Source organism: Artemia franciscana, chromosome 3, assembly GCF_032884065.1.
Source record: "Artemia franciscana chromosome 3, ASM3288406v1, whole genome shotgun sequence".
Lineage (NCBI taxonomy): Eukaryota > Metazoa > Arthropoda > Branchiopoda > Anostraca > Artemiidae > Artemia > Artemia franciscana.
Window position 1 is genome coordinate 20,731,058 of NC_088865.1, and position 19,899 is coordinate 20,750,956.

General features: G+C 34.9%; 1 protein-coding gene across 3 annotated transcripts in view; it reads left to right on the plus strand.

Moving 5' to 3' along the window:
- LOC136024998 (carbonic anhydrase-related protein 10-like) overlaps positions 1-19,899 on the plus strand; it is a 76,592-nt gene that overhangs the window by 13,640 nt on the left and 43,053 nt on the right. For all 3 annotated transcript variants that reach the window (XM_065700617.1, XM_065700619.1, XM_065700618.1), the window contains exons 5-6: positions 6,533-6,740; positions 12,757-12,866. In XM_065700617.1, coding sequence (XP_065556689.1) covers positions 6,533-6,740; positions 12,757-12,866 — 318 coding nt within the window. The remainder of the gene's footprint in view (positions 1-6,532; positions 6,741-12,756; positions 12,867-19,899) is intronic.

The following is a 19,899-nucleotide window of genomic DNA, read 5'->3' on the forward strand; positions in this document are numbered from 1 at the left end:
CGTAATTTGTTTTACGGTTTATCTGTTTCAACTAGCCCACAGAAATGTTTACCGACAATTCTGAACACAAATTTGGAAATAAGCTTTTGAAATAAGTTTAAAATTTTTGGGGCTTATTAAATGTATCACTATAGATGTGTTTTCATTAGCAAGTAGAAGTTTTTCAAACAATTTCAATTACAAAAATAGCTTAAAGCCAACAATAACCATCAAGTTTGTAGGTGGATTCCATGGAAGATATAAAATTGTATGAAGTCTTAACAAAAAAATTGTGTGTTCTCTTACATTTGCATGTGTGTTTTGCAGTTGGTTTCGGCTTTGTCATTTCTTTTAATTTTGAAATTTTTTTATATCTGTATTTTATATGTAATCTTCTATCCACGTTTAAGAGTTTAAATTTTTGGCGTCATGCTAAATTGTGTTTCCATAAGCCATGCATAACATTTGTATCGTAAAGAAAATTTACAGAAAACATTGACTTCCACATTTGTATTTGAAGATTTGTACTTTTTGTTCTCCTACATTTTCTTTGTAAAATGAAAAATGTATTTTACTATATTATTGAAAAAAGGAAGAAAAATGGGACTGGGTTCGAGTAAAATTAACATAATTATTTCGGAAAAACAAGCTAGTCAGTTAAAATTGCCCAAGTTGCTCATTAAATTAATTTTAAAAGAAGATGACTGGGTTAAAGGATTTTGGAAACTGGTGAGAGATGAATATTTGGATACCAAACAAGGATTTAATACGGACTGAAAATTGCAGGCATCATTGACTGTGCAGCGTTAACTACAGTAAGTACAAAGTAAAGGAAACTGGTTGGATACCTAACGAGGATTGAGTATGGACCTAAAATTGATAAAGTTTGGCGAATTGTTTTGTTTTCAATTATTTTGTTGACTATAAGACAGCTATGGCTGAATTTATGCAGATCCTGTGTGTTTTTTTTTTTAATGTACGCAAATATACACAATTTTGTCCTTTTAGCAAAAGTACTCTTACGTTTGTCCAGCACCACTCGAAACTTATTTGCGACTTTTCTATTTGACCTTTACTACTGCTCCTATTTAATCAATTTATAACTCAAAATGTATAAATATGTAAGAGTAACTCAAAAGTTACTCTTACCTTCGGTGCAATGCAATTTGAGGTAAGAAGAATCAGAAAAAAAATATGACTAGTACTTTCCTTTAGGGTTTAAATTGGCTTCTCTGGTCCAGGTAACACTTTTACTGGGTATTATTTTGTGTGGTACTGTCAGATAGTATTGTTTGATTTTTTAATTTTTGTTGTTATGACTACTATTTATTTTTGGAGAGACAAACTTGAATTCCAATTTTAATAGTTTCCATATCCTTTAAGCTGCGTATTCAGCCCTTTCCTCCCTAAGAAGACCAAACATTAAATAAAAGTGTAAAGAATAATGGGCCACAGAAAATACTCTTTTCCGAAAGAAGACTTTGTTATATATTTTCTCCCTCTTTTTTTGGGGGAAATTATTACAGACCCGTCCTTTTCGAAACATTTTTTTGGGTCCAAAAGCTTTGAAATCACGTATGTAAAAGGGTTAGGATAACGTGCATAGTGATAAGACTCCAGGGGCTGGATCTGAGGGGCAGTTTGAACGCTACAAGGGCGAGAGAATTTAATGTAAATGCGCACCATTTCGTTATTTAACATCTTTCATAGTTGGGCAGTCCCGACAGAAAATGCTGGAATTACTAAAGTTAAACATAAATCCTAGTATGAGCTAAACACCATATACCATTTATTAGTTTGTTTGTATTGCTTGAATCACCGTCAAATATTTTCTAGAGTAGTTAGAATTGGCGGAATATCGACTTAAAACGTAAAAGTTTAGCGTATTTGATAATTAAATCAATTAAGGTTCTACATTCTCATGCTTGGTGTCAATGACACTGAACATGTTACAAATAAGTTTTAGAAGTCCAGTAAATTTTTCTGCTATTTACTTGCAAAGCAATTATAAATTGATTAAATAGGAGCAGTAGTAAAGGTCAAATAGAAAAGTCGTAAATAAGTTTCGAGTAGTGCTGGACAAACAGTAAATGAGAAGTAATTTAGGTTCCAATATAACAATATATTAGGTTCCAATATGTAGGACTCCTAATCATAAATTCCGGGAGGAATATCTCGTGACAATGATTTTCCTAATCTTTCAATGTTAACAAAGAGGTATTAGAAACTTCAGTAAACTCTGAGAGAAGTATATTCACCACTATTGGACAAGGAACACTTGCTAAAATGAAAGTAGCAGATTTTAAATATTTTTGTCATCGAAAGAAGGTTAAATACTGAAGTGATTTTAAAATGAAGATGCTAGATACATAAGGTTTGTGCTTAGTCGTCTAGCCGACTAGGCTGACGATGGAAGTTGGCAACAATTATTTCTGTGAGATTTTTCATTTCAAAAATTGAAAGTGCATCATAGATAAGGACTTTCATGAAACACTTACACTTACTAAAAGCCTCAGACGTGGGCTGGACGTGTTGCTGACCCTCAATACCATTTCCTTTTAATTAGTTTCTGATCACTTTGCCAGTAAACAAAAGTAGATATACTGAGCTTCTAAAACTTGTTTGTAACTTATTCAGTATGGTCGATACGTTGCATCAGAATTTTAAGGTTATCGACTGAAATTGTTCATTCTTGAGCATCGAATACGCGTACGATTGAGACTTGACGTTATTAGACTTGACGTTTTGTCAAGTCTAACTGTTATGGAAAACAGTTAACGGTCATTGGAGCTGGAAACTAATAAATGGTATAAAGTATGTAGGTGCAATATAGGACTATGCAGTGCAGTTTGCGGCTTAGGCCATAAAAAATGAGAAAGAGAAACTAGAAAGAAAAATCCCAGCAAACTGGAAATGTGACATCAGCACCCCGAGTTTTTCTTGCTGTGACAAAAACTAACAAAAATGCTGCCCTTAAAACTGATACGCTTGAATCTTTTGCATATAAAAAACAGGCTTGGATTTTTTTATAAGAAAAAAATGTCAACGTCTTGTTTCATAAGAAGAAAATCAGCTTAAAGAAAAGGGCAATAGTAAAACTTAAAACGGATAGAGGCTATTCTATATTTGACGGGGGCTGCCCCCTACTCAATCTTTCGCTCTTTAAAAGTAAATAACTTCTCTATTCGTTTGGTTCTGCAAACAATATCGCTCTCCACACGTAAATAATTAACCAAATAATTAAAACAAAATTTGCATAATAGTTTCTTTTTGGCTAAATGGCTTTCTCTTAGTTTTGATCGGACGATTTTGAGAAACAAAGGGGTGAGGGACGAAGCCAAGTTGTCGTTTTTATTTGTAAAAAAATATACGTAACTTACGAATTAACTTACGTAACGAACTTCTATGTTCGTATATTTTCATTACGTATTTGAGGGGGTTTGCCTCCTCGTTAGTACCTTGCTATTTACACTAACGCTTAAATTTTGTCCTAATTCTTTAAGAATGATCCCTGAATCACAAAGGTCGTAGAATAAATAGTTGAAATTACTAAAAATACTTTAGCGTAAATAGCGAGGTATCTAGGAGGAGATGAACACTTTCATAAGTGAAATAATTTCTGTTTGTTTTAAGTTGTAATGCTGCGTCTTACTTTCAGTTGAAAAAAAGTTTCATATTTATTTTTCGATTGTTTTTTGTTTTAAATTGTTCTTGAAAATCCTGCGCCCCTTTATGGAAATTATCTTCCCCCATGAAAAATTCCTCCATGGAAATATGCTCTCACGTAACCCCCTCTCTTCAACCCCCCCCCCCCCAACCAAAAAATCCCACTTAAAATGTTTTTACACTTTCTAATAACCATTACTATATTTAAACATTGGTCAAAGTTTATAACTTGCAGTCCCTCCCCAGGGGATTGTGAGGGAGTAAGTCGTCCTTAAAGAAATAGTTATTAGGTTTTTCAACTATCCTAAACAAAACGGCTATCTCAAAATTTTGATACGTTAAATCTGGAAAAAATGAGCATGGGAGGGGGCCTAGGTGCCCTCCAATTTTTTGGTCACTTAAAAAGGGCACTAGAGCTTTGAATTTCCAGTAAAATGGGCCCTCTCGTAACATTTTAGGACCACTGGGTCGATACGATCACCCCTGGAAAAAAATGCACCCTTGATTGTTTTTTTGGCAAAAAAATACGAAATTCCACATTTTCAAACAGTTCGTGGTAACGAACTGTAGTAAGGAGCAACCCGGATCAATAGTAAACGAAACTCTAAAAAACGCAATTTTGATGCTAAGAGATACATCAAAAGAATCAGATTTTTATGCTGATTTTAAATATATAATTTTCATCAAATTGTCGAATTGTCTTTGTCATCAAAAGCTACGACCTGAGAAAATTTGCCTTATTTTGGAAAATAGGGGGAAACACCCCCTAAAAGTCATAAAATCTTAACAAAAATCACACCATCGTATTCAGCATATCAGAGTACCTACAAAAACGTGGAACTTCGTATTTTTCTGCCAGAAGATCACGGGTGAGTGTTTATTTATTTGTTTTTGTTTTGTTTTTTTCCTAGGGGTCATCGTATCGACCAAGTGGTCCTAGAATGTCGCAAGAGGGCTCAACCTAACGGAAATGAAAAGTTCTAGTGCCCTTTTTAAGTGACCAAACATTTGGAGAGGGCAAATAGGCCCTCTCCAAATCTCATTTTTTCCCAAACCCACAGTCCCCGGGGGAGGGGCTGCAAGTTACAAACTTCGACCAGTGTTTACATACAGTAATGGTTATTGGGAAGTGTAGAGACATTTTTCAGGGGGATTATTTTGGTTTTGAGGGGGGATTTGAGGGGAGAGGGCTATGTGGGAGGATCTTTCCTTAAAGGAATATGTCACGGGGGGGGGAGAATTTCAATGAAGGGGGCGCAGGATTTTCTAGCATTATTATAAAAAAAAATGAAAAGTTTCCATTCAGTTGAAAAGTTTTTTCAACTGAAAGTAAGGAGCAGCATTAAAACTTATTATTATAAGTTAGATTATTACATATATGAGGGGTTCATCTCCTCCTAAATACCTCGCTCTTTACGCTAAAGCATTTTTAGTAATTTCAACTATTTATTTTACGGCCTTTCTGATTCAGGGGTCATTCTTAAGGAGTTGGGACAAAATTTAAGCTTTAGTGTAAAGGTGAGATTAACGAGGGGAAAAACCCTTCATATAGATAATAAAAATATAATAATATAAAAGTTCGTTACGTAAGTTAATCCTTAAGTTACGTATATTTTTTACTAATTAAAACGTTTGTTAAAAATTAGAACTTCTAGTTGCCTTTTTAAGTAACCAAAAAATTGAAGGGCAACTAGGCCTCCTGCCCCACCCCTTTTTCTCAATATCGTCTGATCAAAACTAAGATAAAGCCATTTAGCCAAAAAAGAATTAATATTCAAATTTCATTTTAATAAGTTATGTGCGGAAGAGCCAAAATCAAACATGCAATAATTTAAAAACTTTCAGAAATTAAATGAAAAAAAACTAATATTTTTGAAAGAAAATAAGGAGCGACATTAAAACTTAAAACGAACAGAAATTACTCCGTGTATGAAAGGGGCTGTTCCCTTTTCAACGCCCCGCTCTTTACGCTAAACTTTTTTACTGTTTAATAAAGTAGAATTGAGAGAAAGAGTCAAACTTTAGCGTAAAGAGCGGAGCATTGAAAAGGGAACAGCCCCTTTCATCCACGGAATAATTTCTGTTCGTTATAAGTTTTAATGTCGCTCCTTACTTTCAGTTAAAAAAATATTTTTTTATTTAATTGTAGATAGGAGCTTTAAACCTTTACAGCAGGTTCGCTGAATAAGATGGCATGATTTTCCAAAATAAGGCAAATTTTCTCAGGCTCGTAAAATTATGGGTAAAACTATATTTGATGAAACTTATATATGTTTAAAATCAGCATAAGAATCCAATTATTTTGATGTATCTATTAGTATCAAAATTTCGTTTTTCAGAGTTTCATTTACTATTGAGCCGGGTCATAACAGTTCGTTACCACGAACTGTTTGATCTCTACTAACTGGAAATCCCATCATAATTATATAGCGTAGAAGGAAAGGCATAGGATATAATTTTTAATTGGCGGAAGCGTAATGGAAAAATCTTGGCAAATTTTAATCAAAATGCTAACATCATTCTACTTGTTCCTTTCTGGATTTTTTAATTTTCTTCATTAAAGAAATTTCGGGCATTTTAAATTTCCTACTTCTGTGTGCTACATTAGTTACTATTTTTACCTCCCTTATATGAAAAAACTAGCATTATCATATTCGCAGTGTTATTACTTTTTTTTTCTTTTAATTGGTTATTACTTTTTTACACTGCGGAAAGGTTGAAACTCAAATGTTTCTTTTGTACTTTTTAAGAAAGTTACAACTATCTGTGTTTTTTAGAGCAAGAAAATCCTCCACTTTTTTATATTGAAGAGGATATTTTGTACGGATACGGAATTTATTGTGTGAAAATTTTATTCCTTCTTAATTTGTTTTAATACATTTTCTAGGTATCTGGCTCCCTTCGAAACACTGGCCAGACACTTTTATTTCAACCTTCAAAATCACATAGTTCCATAAGTGGTACTGGACACCATCCAGGAAGTCCTGGAGCTAACAAGGGATTTCTGTCAAGGCAATCAAGTTTATCCTTTCCAATGTCTGGCGGAATGAATGCGAGGAACTTAGACCAAACCACGCCTCCCGTGAATATTACCGGTAAGACATAGACTTCAAGTCCCTCCGCCCAAATCTCCGATTCTTAATGCTCTTTACACCAGTACTAGATTCGATATAGGGTGACAAGAATGATGTCATTTATCCTCTTCAAACTATTTAATCTCTTCCAAAGGTAATTAAATCAAAAAATTGTCATTTATTGTCCTATTTACGCTGAAACTTTACGAAAAGAAAATTGTCTTCTCTCTTGATGAAATTGTAACTCATGTTTTAGTTTCAGTGCCATTGTTAGATTCTTGCCTTAATCACATCTTGCAGAAGAGAGCGTCAGCTCTAAACTTAACTTGAATTAAGAATTAAGTTCATATTTTTACTCTCAACTGACCCAACCTCAGTAGAAGGGATGAAAAAAATAATTCTATGAGCCCAACTACTGGGAAAGGTGAACGAAATTTACTTAAAATCTATACCCAGAGTTTTGATACCGGATGTCCATGAACGATCGAACCTCTATGAGGGAAGATATGCATTTCTTTTATCTACATCCATGACTATGATTTATGGGATTTCAATTAGATTCGAAAGAGATTAGCAAGTAGACAATTTGCTAGGCCTTTGTATGGTTCGATTCCAATCTGATAGGCACGGCCATATTTAGCGCCACAATTGCTGCTACACGAAACCTCGACACTATCGGTTTAGTTTAGATTTTATCCAAAAAATTACACAATCAACTGTTGGTTTTTTACAGTGGAAGATATTCGAAAAACCGAAAAAATGATGTTGGCTAGCGCTAAAATTAAGTTAAAGTTTTGCAGAGGCAGATCTAGAGTAAATTCTTGGGGAGGCCCATTGTGGTAAGGGCACCAATTAACCAATCTTGGGGGGGGCAATGTGACAAAGGTATCGATAATTGACTGAATCGACAAACTTATTCTAAAAATAGAGTAAAAAATGGAAAAAAATGAGGGTGCCATAAAAAAAATCTAGGGGGGCTGGGGTCCCCCCAGCCCTTCCCCTGGATCTGTCACTAAAGTTCTGAAATATTTTTCATCAATTCTCTGTTCCTAAAATATCATAAATTCGTTCAGTTTATTTCTTCATGGTGCTTCTCGTAATTGTATGAAAAATTTCCTGAATGAAAAAGAGATCATTGAAAAAGAAAATAAGACTTGGCACTCTCTACAATGATATTTTTACTTTGACTAGGTAGGCCAAATCGGTTGCAGTTTGATCACGAAATTTGGTAGAGGGAGATCCGCTCCAGGAATCCTTTAATTGTTGAAATTTTTATTTCCAGTATTTAATTGAAACTCCGATTCTCTTACTTGTCATTGAAATATCTAATAAACGTTGATAATAATAGCTAATATAAACTCCAAATTATACTTTTGTAAGTAGTCTGGGAAAACTGTGGAAAAAAGGGGTTAACCTCAAACAAACTGCTATGCAGATGATTCTTTTACTACCTGACCAAATAATGTGGTCTGATTCTGAATCCGAAGAGTTTGCCGCTCTAGCTCTTTCACAAATTTGAGTCTTTGAGGTTGAATTTGAGGCTAAGGCAAAAAATGTTGATTGAGCAAATACCAGTAAATGTGATTAGATATGCCATTTCTTTTTTTTTTGCTGACGAACATGAAACTAATTGTTCAAAGTCAAAAGAATTGTTTGGGGCTTAAAGCTTTGAGAGAGATTGAGGTTGGGGGAGAGGTTCAGCCTGCAAGTGTATATTAAACTTAGTCAATAGTAAAATATTTGAAGCAAAGTAAGTTGGTAACACCCAAGACGGGGTCCAGGCAAATTTGGTCTGCATCTTCGCTACCATCGTCTTCAAGGTTTCTAGCAAGAACTGTTTCGCAGTTAGAACAGCTTGTTCCTTTATAATCGCCACAAGCTCAGGTGCATTTTAAGCCATACTCTTTGCAAGAACATCGCAGCGTCGACTCGCCCTTGAAATTATGATGAAACACTGAGAGAGGGGAAGGCGGTTCCGGTGATCAACCAATACACAGGCCGTAATTCTTCTTTCTGCACAATCCGGCCAAAACTCCAAAGGATCTAGTCGACACTCAACATCTTTCCGCGCATGTACTTGGAAGCATGCTCGAGGCGAATGATATTTGCAAACATCGCTTGTTGGCTGGAGCTTTTGCCTCTATATACTTCCCAGAACTTCAAATCTTTTTGAAGAATTTCCTATAGCGGTAGCGAATCTATACAAAAATTGTTTTATTTTCTGCAGCCTTAATAAGATATGCATGGTCTACTTTCCAGGTTTTCTCATGTCGTCTTTTATAGAAGATGAATTTAGGAATAGTCCAGAGATATCCTGGAAGTTTTTCTTCTTTTTCGTGTGGTTTAGTGGTGTAGATTTTCCTATGCCATAAATTCGTGAAGTCGAGTCGCATCCGACAAAAGCATGGAGAAAAAGAATTGGGTAAGAAAAAGTGTAACTAAGTTTCAGTTTAGCTGCTAATATATCCCACATACCAGTTTCCCCCCAGTTTTTCCAGTTTTCGGCCTCCAGTTTTCCGTCAATTTGACTCGGAATGGAGAAATATCGGCTTACAGTCTCGCTTTTTGTGTTACAGTAAAAGGACAAGTAAGTCCGTATCTTCTCCTACTAAGACAATGGGTTGGCCTTCTGCCAACTTGACCGCAGTCATGACAAACAGCGGGTCAGTATCGGCTGGCAACTGATACACTTTACATCCGCATCATTAAGGTAGCCAGACAGCATGCTGATGATTGCCTTCTTGTTTTCTGCGTTGCTAAGGAAATCATCTTTTTTTTTTACTAAGCAAAGCATCTGCGGCTTAATGCTGATCCTAGGACTGCTTTTAGACCTACCCCTCCTCACCTGCGTCAAGTCTTTGATTGAGGATCCAGATAAATACCCGTTAATCACTACGACAGAGCATCTATATAGATTTAATGGACGTTTAAAGGCTCTAGGCTGAGTGGTTTGCATGATGCTTTGGCTAATGGCAGCTATTTCCAGTTTAGTGTCTTTGTCCACGAACAAGATCTCTAGGAAGACCTTCAGAGTCTGTGGCAGATAGTTCAAATTTTCTTCAAGATTTTTCAGGTCGTCCGTTTTAACATGCTCAGTCATATCTTGAGTGATACCTTTTATGTCGCTCTTCAACAACTCAGCAGCCGCACTAATAATACTCATTTCATTCCGGTTTTAGTTTCTATCATTTGGTTGTCCGTAAAAGTTTCGCAGTATAGCAGGAACCATGGGAACCATGGGCCTTAATGTGACAATGTAACTTAATGTGCCTTAATGTAACAATAGCCTTTCCATCAGTTTCTGCAATTACCACTCATTCACCAAAACTCTCCTTGCCGAGCTTCTTCATGTAAAATTGGCTATAAACAGGCTCTTCCGATTCACCAAGGAACTCACTCATCATGTTGACCAAATCACGAACTGCTAACTTTTCGTCATCATTCGTTTCAAAGAACCGGATCACCTCTTCAAATGTTTGCTTTTGATTCATGTTTACTTTCCTACCTCTCTTATTTTCGAGACTTTCAGTCAGATTTCCTGTATGTTTCAATGGGAGGTTCTCGCCAGATGTAAAGTTCAAATAACATGTTTTGTGGTATACGACATCTGCTGCAAGCAGATCCCAATTCGCTGCTTGAATTTGGTCATGAGCTTTCTCAGACCATTGATCATTTCATTTCGCTTTTGACAAAGTCCCACCAGTGTCTCACTGAACTCTGTTGTGCGGACGCTAAAGCTGTTTTCCTTCTTGTGAGTCTTCTCGAAAATCCCTCTACTCGAAAAAAATAAACAATCGGTTTTGATATCGAATAGTTCTATCAAGTGATTTGAAATCCTCCTCTACTCAAGGACTCATTTTGCTGAACTAAGAATCGCAAGTGCTGGTCAATGGTCTTCGCATTTGTGTAAGAACTTTGCATGATTTGTGAAAGCAATCGCTTTAGCTTTTTACTTGATTTGTTTATGCTTCACGCTCCTACTTCAGTTACAACAACTTTATCGTCCGTTTCGAGTACTTCTTTCCTACAGCTTAAACAAATCATCATTTTAGACTAGAATTGTTCATCTAAAATTGAAAAAACTTGAATTACACTTGGTTGGAAGAATCCTCAGAAAAAAAGAGGAAAATATTAATCAATAAAAGAAAATATTAAGTATTTGACACTCGAAATCTTATTCTGCCCCGAGACAGTCACAATTTTAGATAAAATCGAATTCTTGTATCTCAAATCTACCTCTGTATATGCCGAAAACCTTTATCAGCATCAGTTTGAAAGTAGAATTTTCAGACAAAGAATCGGAGACGCGAAAATCCTTTGAAACTCGTGGACGACGACGATTTTCGAAGAAGTCAAACCACATTTCTACCAGACTATAGCTCCAAATTCTGTTATTTGTTATTCAAACGCCTAATAAGCAACGAGAACATCCTATTCATTACGTTTCGGATTCACATACTAATACATAAATGCAGAACTGCTTCTACATATAATATTAGACTGACTTTTGCTATTTTCGCTTTTCTAAATATTTCTTTTAACCAGCTAAAAAAAAAGAATTGGCATTTACTGAAATTAGTCGCATGTCAGACAACGCCTGTACAACTTGTAGAACATTTATGTTTACATCGGCATGCTGAACGAAATGTCTGCTGAGAACAGTATAAAGTGAATTTAAACAAAATTGTATATTTTTCTCACAGTTTAGAAATATTGTGTGCACGCATAAGCGGTACCAACCCACCCTCTTTTTTTATTGTTTTCAGTTATATCATGCTGTATAGGATACCGAGCTTTGCTTGTGAAGGGAATAGGATACCTTTGCTTATAAACATAAAAACGATAGTCAGTGTAACCCCCCTCCAGAAATTTATACCCCCTTACCATGATTTACACAAGAAAAATTTTTGAGTAACTTTCATGGAATTCTTTTTTTTCAGCAAAGATACAATGAGCAAAGTAATTTCCAAACTCTAGCAGTCAATTTTCCTTTCCAATTGTAATCCTTGGCAATTTTTAATTAATTTAAGGTTTCTGCCACAATGATGCCAAGATTTACTCAGATTGTCGGGATGTTCTTCGTGAAACAGTGCCCAATAATTTAATAATTCTAGCTTTATTTTTCGAATACTTTCAAATTTTAAATACGGTCGGTATTTAAATTTGGGGAATACGTCAAAATATTATGTTACACAGTCTCTGGTAATATTTTGACTTATCCCGTATCTTTACTTAGAAATTGTTATTTATTATTCTTTTTTATATTATTTATTGTTATACTTATTCACGTAGGTAGCGCTTTTGCACTACCTATGATTTTATTTTGCTTTATGTGCCCCACTGATATCAATGCTATTTATCAATATAAATCAGTGAACTCACAAGCAAATCAATTTAATAAAAAATCATAAATAACATTTAAATAAATCACGTATATTAAAAGTTTAGTACAGCAAATTAAATTTTACAAAGTCATAATCCATTCAAAAATACGAGCAAATCAATATCGCGATACCCTGAGCTTTTATAATAGAGCTTGATTCAGTTATGAGATTGAGCATCCAGTGCTGGACCTGGCGGTTGGGGGAAGTGGAGGGAGAACTACCTATAAGTGGTGAATCTGGCTGAAAAAGCCAAGTGCATGCGACATTCACCCTCGCCCACCCAAAAGCTTGTTTAATTTATACTACTGTCATCTGAAGCAGCTCATTGCTGACAATTTTAGCAAAAGCCAAGCACCAACACTTGTCTTTATGATTATTTAATGTGTGTTTATTGCTTATAATGTATTCCGTAATGTTTTTAAAGTCATTAAGTAACGTGTCTGTTAAATAGTTACTTTTCTTCACCACCGGTTGAATAGCACTTACTTCAATAGCACCCCCTCTTGCTCCCCCCCCCCCCCAATAAAAACACTGTAGCTACACCCTGTTCCGAGATATCTTTGCTTGTACTCTGTTTTTATTTCTAGATTTGGAATAATACCGTTAGATTCTTTTTTTTTTTGCTAAAAAGTTTCATGAGTTCATGGTTTTAGGTGGACCTCTGGCGTATTCTTATCAAATCGAAGAAGTTACAATCCATTTTGGAACTGATAACGATCATGGATCGGAGCATAAAATAGATGGCAATGTCTTTCCTGCTGAGGTATGTGGAACTACCTATTACTAATATCCTGCTTCGGCTTGTAATAAGTTTATAAGGTTTTCTACAAATAACATTAGGGTTTTACTTCAGAACATTATGATTCTCGGAACTATATTCACAGCTGCTGAACTGAGATCGCTATCAAAACATGTTTTGTCAGTTGTGACCAAAAACGTGTCAAATTTTAGAGGAAAGACGTAAAAATTCATCAATTGCTGTTTAGCGTACCACTTCATTTCCAAGAAGTGGCAGACACTTCATAATCAAAAATGAACAAAATCAGAAATAAGTGTTTATTTCCACTTAACCACTCTTATCCCTAAAATTTCACAAGCAAAAGACCTGCCGTATATAATCGCTAAGTCACGGTAAGTAATCAGTTTTGCTCATCTTTGATAAGTTTGGCAAAAGTTGACATTCATCTTGAGAGCTAGATTCGAGGGTCTGAAACTGTTTTGGAGCTGATTGGAGCTGTAAACGACACCGAAACTGAAGTCAATCATTCTCTATTCTAACGTCTGCACAAACTTTTGCTGATCTTCACTTGGTTCTCTCTTCACTTGTGCTAGTGCAGAGTAATGATTTTTCAGAATTGAATTGGGTTTTTCTGACGAATCAAGGAAGGTGACATCAAGTCAATTACCATTTAATGCATGCTTTGGTTGGTTGGACCAGCACCTCCTTTTTTGAGTGCGTATAGACAGATTGCTAGATTTGACGTCACTTGACCAGATTTACTTTGGTCATCATAGGACACAGGTGTTCTGAAGAAGACAAAGGTGAGGTTGCTGTATCATAAGTTCGTTTTATAGAATATCTGCCCAAAAAGGGAAGGGGATGTCCTTTGACTGAATTTAGTCTGGAAAGACACTTGAAAAAAAAAATTAAGTTTTCAATGATTTTGACCCACCCCCTCCTTTATACCTATTTAAACGCTCTTGATTCCTTCCGCAAAGGCTGAATCTGTGCACACCTACTTTTATAAGTTGTAACTATTATATCTGCCTGAGTACAGTGATGGTGATCGGTCGTCTGTGCGGGTCAGGCTCACATATGTACTTTTTTTTCTGTTCAAACATTGCGTTTTCAAAAAAACTAATACTTTTAGACTTGAGAGCATTACAAAATTTCATTTTCCAGTGGTAACCCTGGTCTTATCATTACACAATTTGTGCAAAACAAAGTTTTTGAGGATTTCCATCTTTAGGTTGCTCTGTCATAAAGAGAGTTACGTCCGAACCAAAAAACTAGTCTAGCCACGGTCAAAGCCTTTCTAAAATTAAATGAAAAACAAGTTTTTAACTTAAGGTAAGGAGCGACATTAAAACTTAAAACGAACAGAAATTATTACGTATATGAACCCCCTCATCAATACCTCGGTCTTTATGCTAAAGTTTGACTCTTTCTCTTAACTTTGCTTTTTAAAGCAGTTAAAAATCTTAGCGTAAAGAGCGGGGCGTTGAGGAGGGATAAGCCCCCTTAATATACGGAGTAATTTCTGTTCGTTTTAAGTTTTAATGTCGCTTCTTACTTTCAGTTAAAAAACTTGTTTTTTTTCATTTAATTTCTGAACGTTTTTAAATTAATATATTTTTATTTTGGCTGTCCGCACATGAATAATTAAAACAAAATTTGCATAATTTTTTTTTTGGCTAAATGGCTTTTTCTTAGTTTTAATCGGAAAATTTTGAGAAAAAAGGGCTGGGTGAGGAGCTAGTTGCCCTCCAATCTTCTGGTTACTTAAAAAAGCAACTAGAACTTTTAATTTCTTACGAACGGTTTATTAGTAGAAAATATACGTAACTTACGATTTAACTTACGTAACAAACTTCAATAGTTGTATATTTTTGTTAATTATATGAGGGGGTTTGCCCCCTCTTTAATACCTCGCTCTTTACATTAAAGCTTAAATTTTGTCCCAATTCTTTAAGAATGACCCCTAAATCACAAAGGCCGTAGAATAAGTAGTTGAAATTACTAAAAATACTTTAGCGTAAAGAGTGAAGTATTTAGGAGGAGATGAACCCCACATATGCATAATAATTTCGGTCCGTTTTAAGTTTTAATGCTAATTCTTACTTTCAGTTGAAAAAACTTTTCCATATTTATTTTTTCATTTTTTTTAAATAGTGCTAGAATATCATGCAAATTATCTTCTCCCATGACAAATTCCTCCAAGGAAAGATCCTCCCACGTAACCCCTCCCCTCAATCCTCCCTCCAAACCAAAAAAATCCCCCTGAAAACGTTTGTACACTTCCCAATAACCATTACTATAAGTAAACACTGGTCAAATTTTGTAACTTGTAGCCCCTCCCCCTTGGACTATGAGGGAGTAAGTCGTTCCCAAAGACATTGTTATTAGAGTATTTGACTATGCCGAACAAAATGGCTATCTATAAATTTTTATCCGTTGACTTCGGGGAAAAAATAAGCGTGGGAGGGGGCCTAGGTGCCCTCCAATTTTCGTGGTCACTTAAAAGTGCACTAGAACTATTAATTTCCGTCAGAATGAACCCTCTTGCAACATTCTAGCACCACTGGGTCGATACGATCACCCTGGAAAAAAAAAAAAAAAAACACCCGTGTTCGGTCTTCTGGCAAAAAATATGAAATTCCACATTTTTGTAGATAGGACCTTGAAACTTCTGCAATAGGGTTCTCTGATGCACTGAATATGATGGTGTGATTTTCGTTAAGATTCTGTGAATTTTAGGGGGTCTTTTCTCCTATTTTCCAAAATAGGGCACATTTCTCAGGCTCGTAACTGTTGATGCGTTTGACTAAATTTGATTGAACTTATATATTTAGAATCATCATACAAATTTAATTCTTTTGATGTATCTATTAGTATCAAAATACGTCTTTTAGAATTTCGTTTACTATTGAGCCGGGTCGCTCCTTACTACAGTTCGTTACCACGAACTGTTTGATAATAGAAAGGAAGATAGTTTAACCGTATTTGAGACACAATTGTTGTGTTTCAATGTTGAGCTTTAATTAAATGATGAGTTCTCTGTCACTTTAACAAATGATCAAGTTATTTTTAATTTGACATAGTAAGTAAATTCATTTTAGAAATTTCAAACTACTCCTAACATAATTGGATTTACTTGCTCTAGGATTTTTCTAGCCGTTTTTTATGTTAGCTTAACCAACTTAGGCTCCTCTGGAGGTCCAAACCACTGCTACACAGAGAGGACAAACCTGTTGTTGTTGCTTTTATATTTAATATCGTTCTGCATGTGTTTCTGGATTTTTTACTTTTATTTTCTTCTAGTACTTCACTTAATTATAATTTTAGTGGGTCAAAAATAAATTGATTAATTGATTTTAATTGAAAAGATTTAGCCTGCTTCAATTGGAGTAGCCTACTTGTATTTTCTTTGTAATCTTGTAGAAAAAGAGCCCTTTTACTCTTTTTCTGCTTTATACAACGGATGTAAAGTCGTCTGTGAACAGAAGCACAATGCAATATTATGTGTGAAAGTCACTTTCTTTCTCTTCCAGATACCAAAATTTGGCTCAAAGAAATACAAATACTTATGGACATCACTTTCCAGTTTAAACATTTTTTCAGGCAATTTTTTTAATCAGTTCAATTCTTTTTTATAGTTTATTTTCCAGATTAAGAAATCATAACAGCATTTCTAATCATTCTCTATCACGATTGAAAGTTTCAATCAAAAAGCGTTTTTTTTTTTTTTTTTTTTACAGTTACTACGGGCTAAAATATGAAACTATGCAATTGATCACTGCAATCATGATTACAGGGATAGCTACAACCTAGTAAAGCACGAACAATGCCCATAGTAACTGAAAATTTAAATAAAAGCTCATTGCTCATTGCTGGGGACTGAATATTATGAGATAACCAATCAGTTTTCATCGTCTAAAATCTTTTAATGGAATTTTCTGAGCCCCCCTCCCCATATTGAACAGCCACAGAAACTTTGGATTCTCTTCACTATATCACTATTCAATATTGTGAGTCCCTCCCTCTTGAAAAACAGGTTTAAAATGCAACGTGAATGCCACAGTGAGTTCCATATTTATTCATGAATCGTTACTTGATAATGACACGAAAGCTACAGTGATTAGGCTACCAAGTTTTTTTTTTTTTTTTTTTTTTTTTTTTTTTTTTTTTTTTTTTTTTATCGTCAGCATAACATGACCATTTTTAAGAAACACATGACATCAATCCACAGCAAAGTGGCGTTTTCTGACATTTTGTACAACAAATCATCAATATTGGCTCAAAGAGGGTCAAAATGCCAAGAAATATAATATTTTGGCCATCGTGAATTGGGAATAAAAAGACTCTAATTCTCGCAGTCTAAAATTCCGATTAGAAAGTTTTCATCTTTAAAAACGGCTCTACAATGTGCAAATCAAGCCTTACAGGTATGACGTGAATCCCATAGTGAGTTCTGTCTTTTTTCATAAATCGCCAGCTGATAATTACAGGAGTGCTGCAATGACTACCAAGCATCAGCAGATGTCCACAGATGATGCTCCATTTAAGTAATTAAATAAAAAAAACAAGCTTTTTTAACAGAAAGTAAGGAGCGACATTAAAACTTGAAAATGTAGAGACATTATTGCGTACATGAAAGGGCGGTCGCCTCCTCAACGCCTTATTTTTTACGCTAAAGTTTGACTCTTTGTCACAACTCTACTTCTTAAAACAATAAGAACTTTAACGTAAAGAGCGAGGCTTTGAGGGTAGGACAAACCCCTTCATATACAAATAATTTCTGTTCGTTTTCAATTTTAATGTCACTCCTTGACTTTCAGTTGAAAAACTTGTTTTTTTTGTTTTTTTTTCTGAGCATTTTTTCAACTAATACAGGTGCAAATTTGGCTCACCGCACATGAAAAATTGAAACAAAATTTTGGCAGATTTTGGCATTTTAATTTTGGCAGATTTATTCAGTATATAAAGAATTGCCCCCTCCTCAATACCTTGCTCTTTACGGTAAAGCTGTTAGCACTTTTAAAAAAGCTTCCTATTCTAATTAAACGGACCCCGTGTTTCAGTAGACGTTCTTAAAACATTTGGCCAAATAGTCAAAATTTAGCTTATAGAGGAAGGTATTGAGGAGGGGGAAACCGTACATGTATGAAATAATTTCTGTTCGTTTTTTAAACAATGCCGGTAAATCTGGCTCAGCCTCTATAAAATATACCCCTACCCCTCACGGAAAACTCCTTCGTGGAAATTTCATCCAACGCAAAGTCCATCCCCCGTCAAATTTCCTCCAGACAGTTCAATCCTCGTCGATAATCCCCATTCATGTAAAATTGCTTGCGGACAATTTAGCACGGAAAGTTCTCCTATGCATTCTTTCATTCGAATAAGACTTTAATTTCTAATCGGTTTCTCGATCACTCACGAAATTCCCCCTTATGTGGAAATTATTTCCCGGAAATCGAAACATGCGGTAAAAGCCCCTGGATAATTCATCCGGAATATTTCCGCATGAAATATTTGGCAAAGAGAATGTAAGACAATTAAAAAAAAATTGTATAGTAATTCTGAAAATATAACATTTCCCCTGGAATATTCATCCCATAGAAATATTCCTCCCCAAGGAGGATTCTCCCTACAGAAATCCAGCCCAAGCACCACATGCCTCTTATTAATCACCTTAATAACTCCATCGCTAAGTGCCATATGGAACCTTTTTGAGTGGAATAGTTGGGCATAAAAAGGAAGCGAAAACTAATAAAAAATTTCAGAAAAAAGAACGCATAGAAAAAAACAAATCATTTATTTCAATTTTTCTTGAAAATAATTGTAATTTTCACGTCAAATTTCAAATGTAAAAAATTATGTCATAAAGCTGCACATGCCTTTTGGGAAAGTTTAAGGAAAGTAGAAAGTGAGACCTTTTGAAATTAAGCAGGAAGTATATGTCCTATTTCAGCAAAAATCATATTGACTTCATTAGTTTCATCGTCTTGTAAGGTTTATAGTGCATGTTTAAGAAAATTAAAAAGATGAAAATTAGTTCAAACAATAGTTTGTTACTGAGGTAAAGAGCGAAGTTAAAACTCAAAACAAAAAAGATTATTGCTTCACGGACTCCGTAAGATATATCTATAAAGCTAGATCAAATAAATTGACTCGTTACGTTTTTCAGAGTTTGTGGAATTCTAAGAAGCAGCGCTTAACTAAAAAATTAGCTTGTTTGAGTTTTTCAGAGAATTATAATGGCATGCTAAAACTTATCGCTATCATGGTTGGTTAAAGACTATTGAAAGACCCACAAATTTTCCTTTTATTTTCTGCAGGCTACTCATGGAACTTTCAGCCCTTAATAGAACGTCGTGTTATTTTGGGGTTGGTTTTGTGTTTTCAGTAAAGCACTAGCTTTAGGATTCTACATTTTTTGAGAAATATTATGAGCAAGCTTATTTAATTTGATTTTTAAATATATCTTGCGTAATCTGTAAAGCAATAATTTTTATCCGTTTGAAGTTTCAACTTCGCTCTTTACTTCCGTGGGAAAAATTTATTTTTAAATATTCCTTTCAGCATCTCTCCCTCTAGTCACAAATTGTCAACGGTTTAAAAATCTCCCCATGTTCTTTGCAACATTCGGCGATTGTCGATCATTTTGACCAAATTTCTCCACTCTCACTCAAATGAATCCGTGGGTTCATACCTAACCCTCAGTTTTCCAAAGTTGTTTTCGTTTAAGTAAACATGGTATTTATGACAAGATAGTTTTTTCTTCTCTCTTTCTTTTACGGGGTGGTATCTTTTTACCAAAGCTTCTGAATTGACCATTATAGGCAAATTGAGAACAGTTGTATGAATAGATATCACTCTATTCTTGTGATTGACCTTTCAATCCTTATTCAATAAAAGGGAACCCTTAGAAGAATTACTGGGAAAACAATTCACTAGTTGTTACTAGAACAGATTCTAAATTGGTACTACAAATGAAGAAAGGAAAGGAAGGAAATAAAGAATTCCCTTGATTGGAGGTCGAATAAACCAAAAGAGGGCTACGGCGGTTTCATAA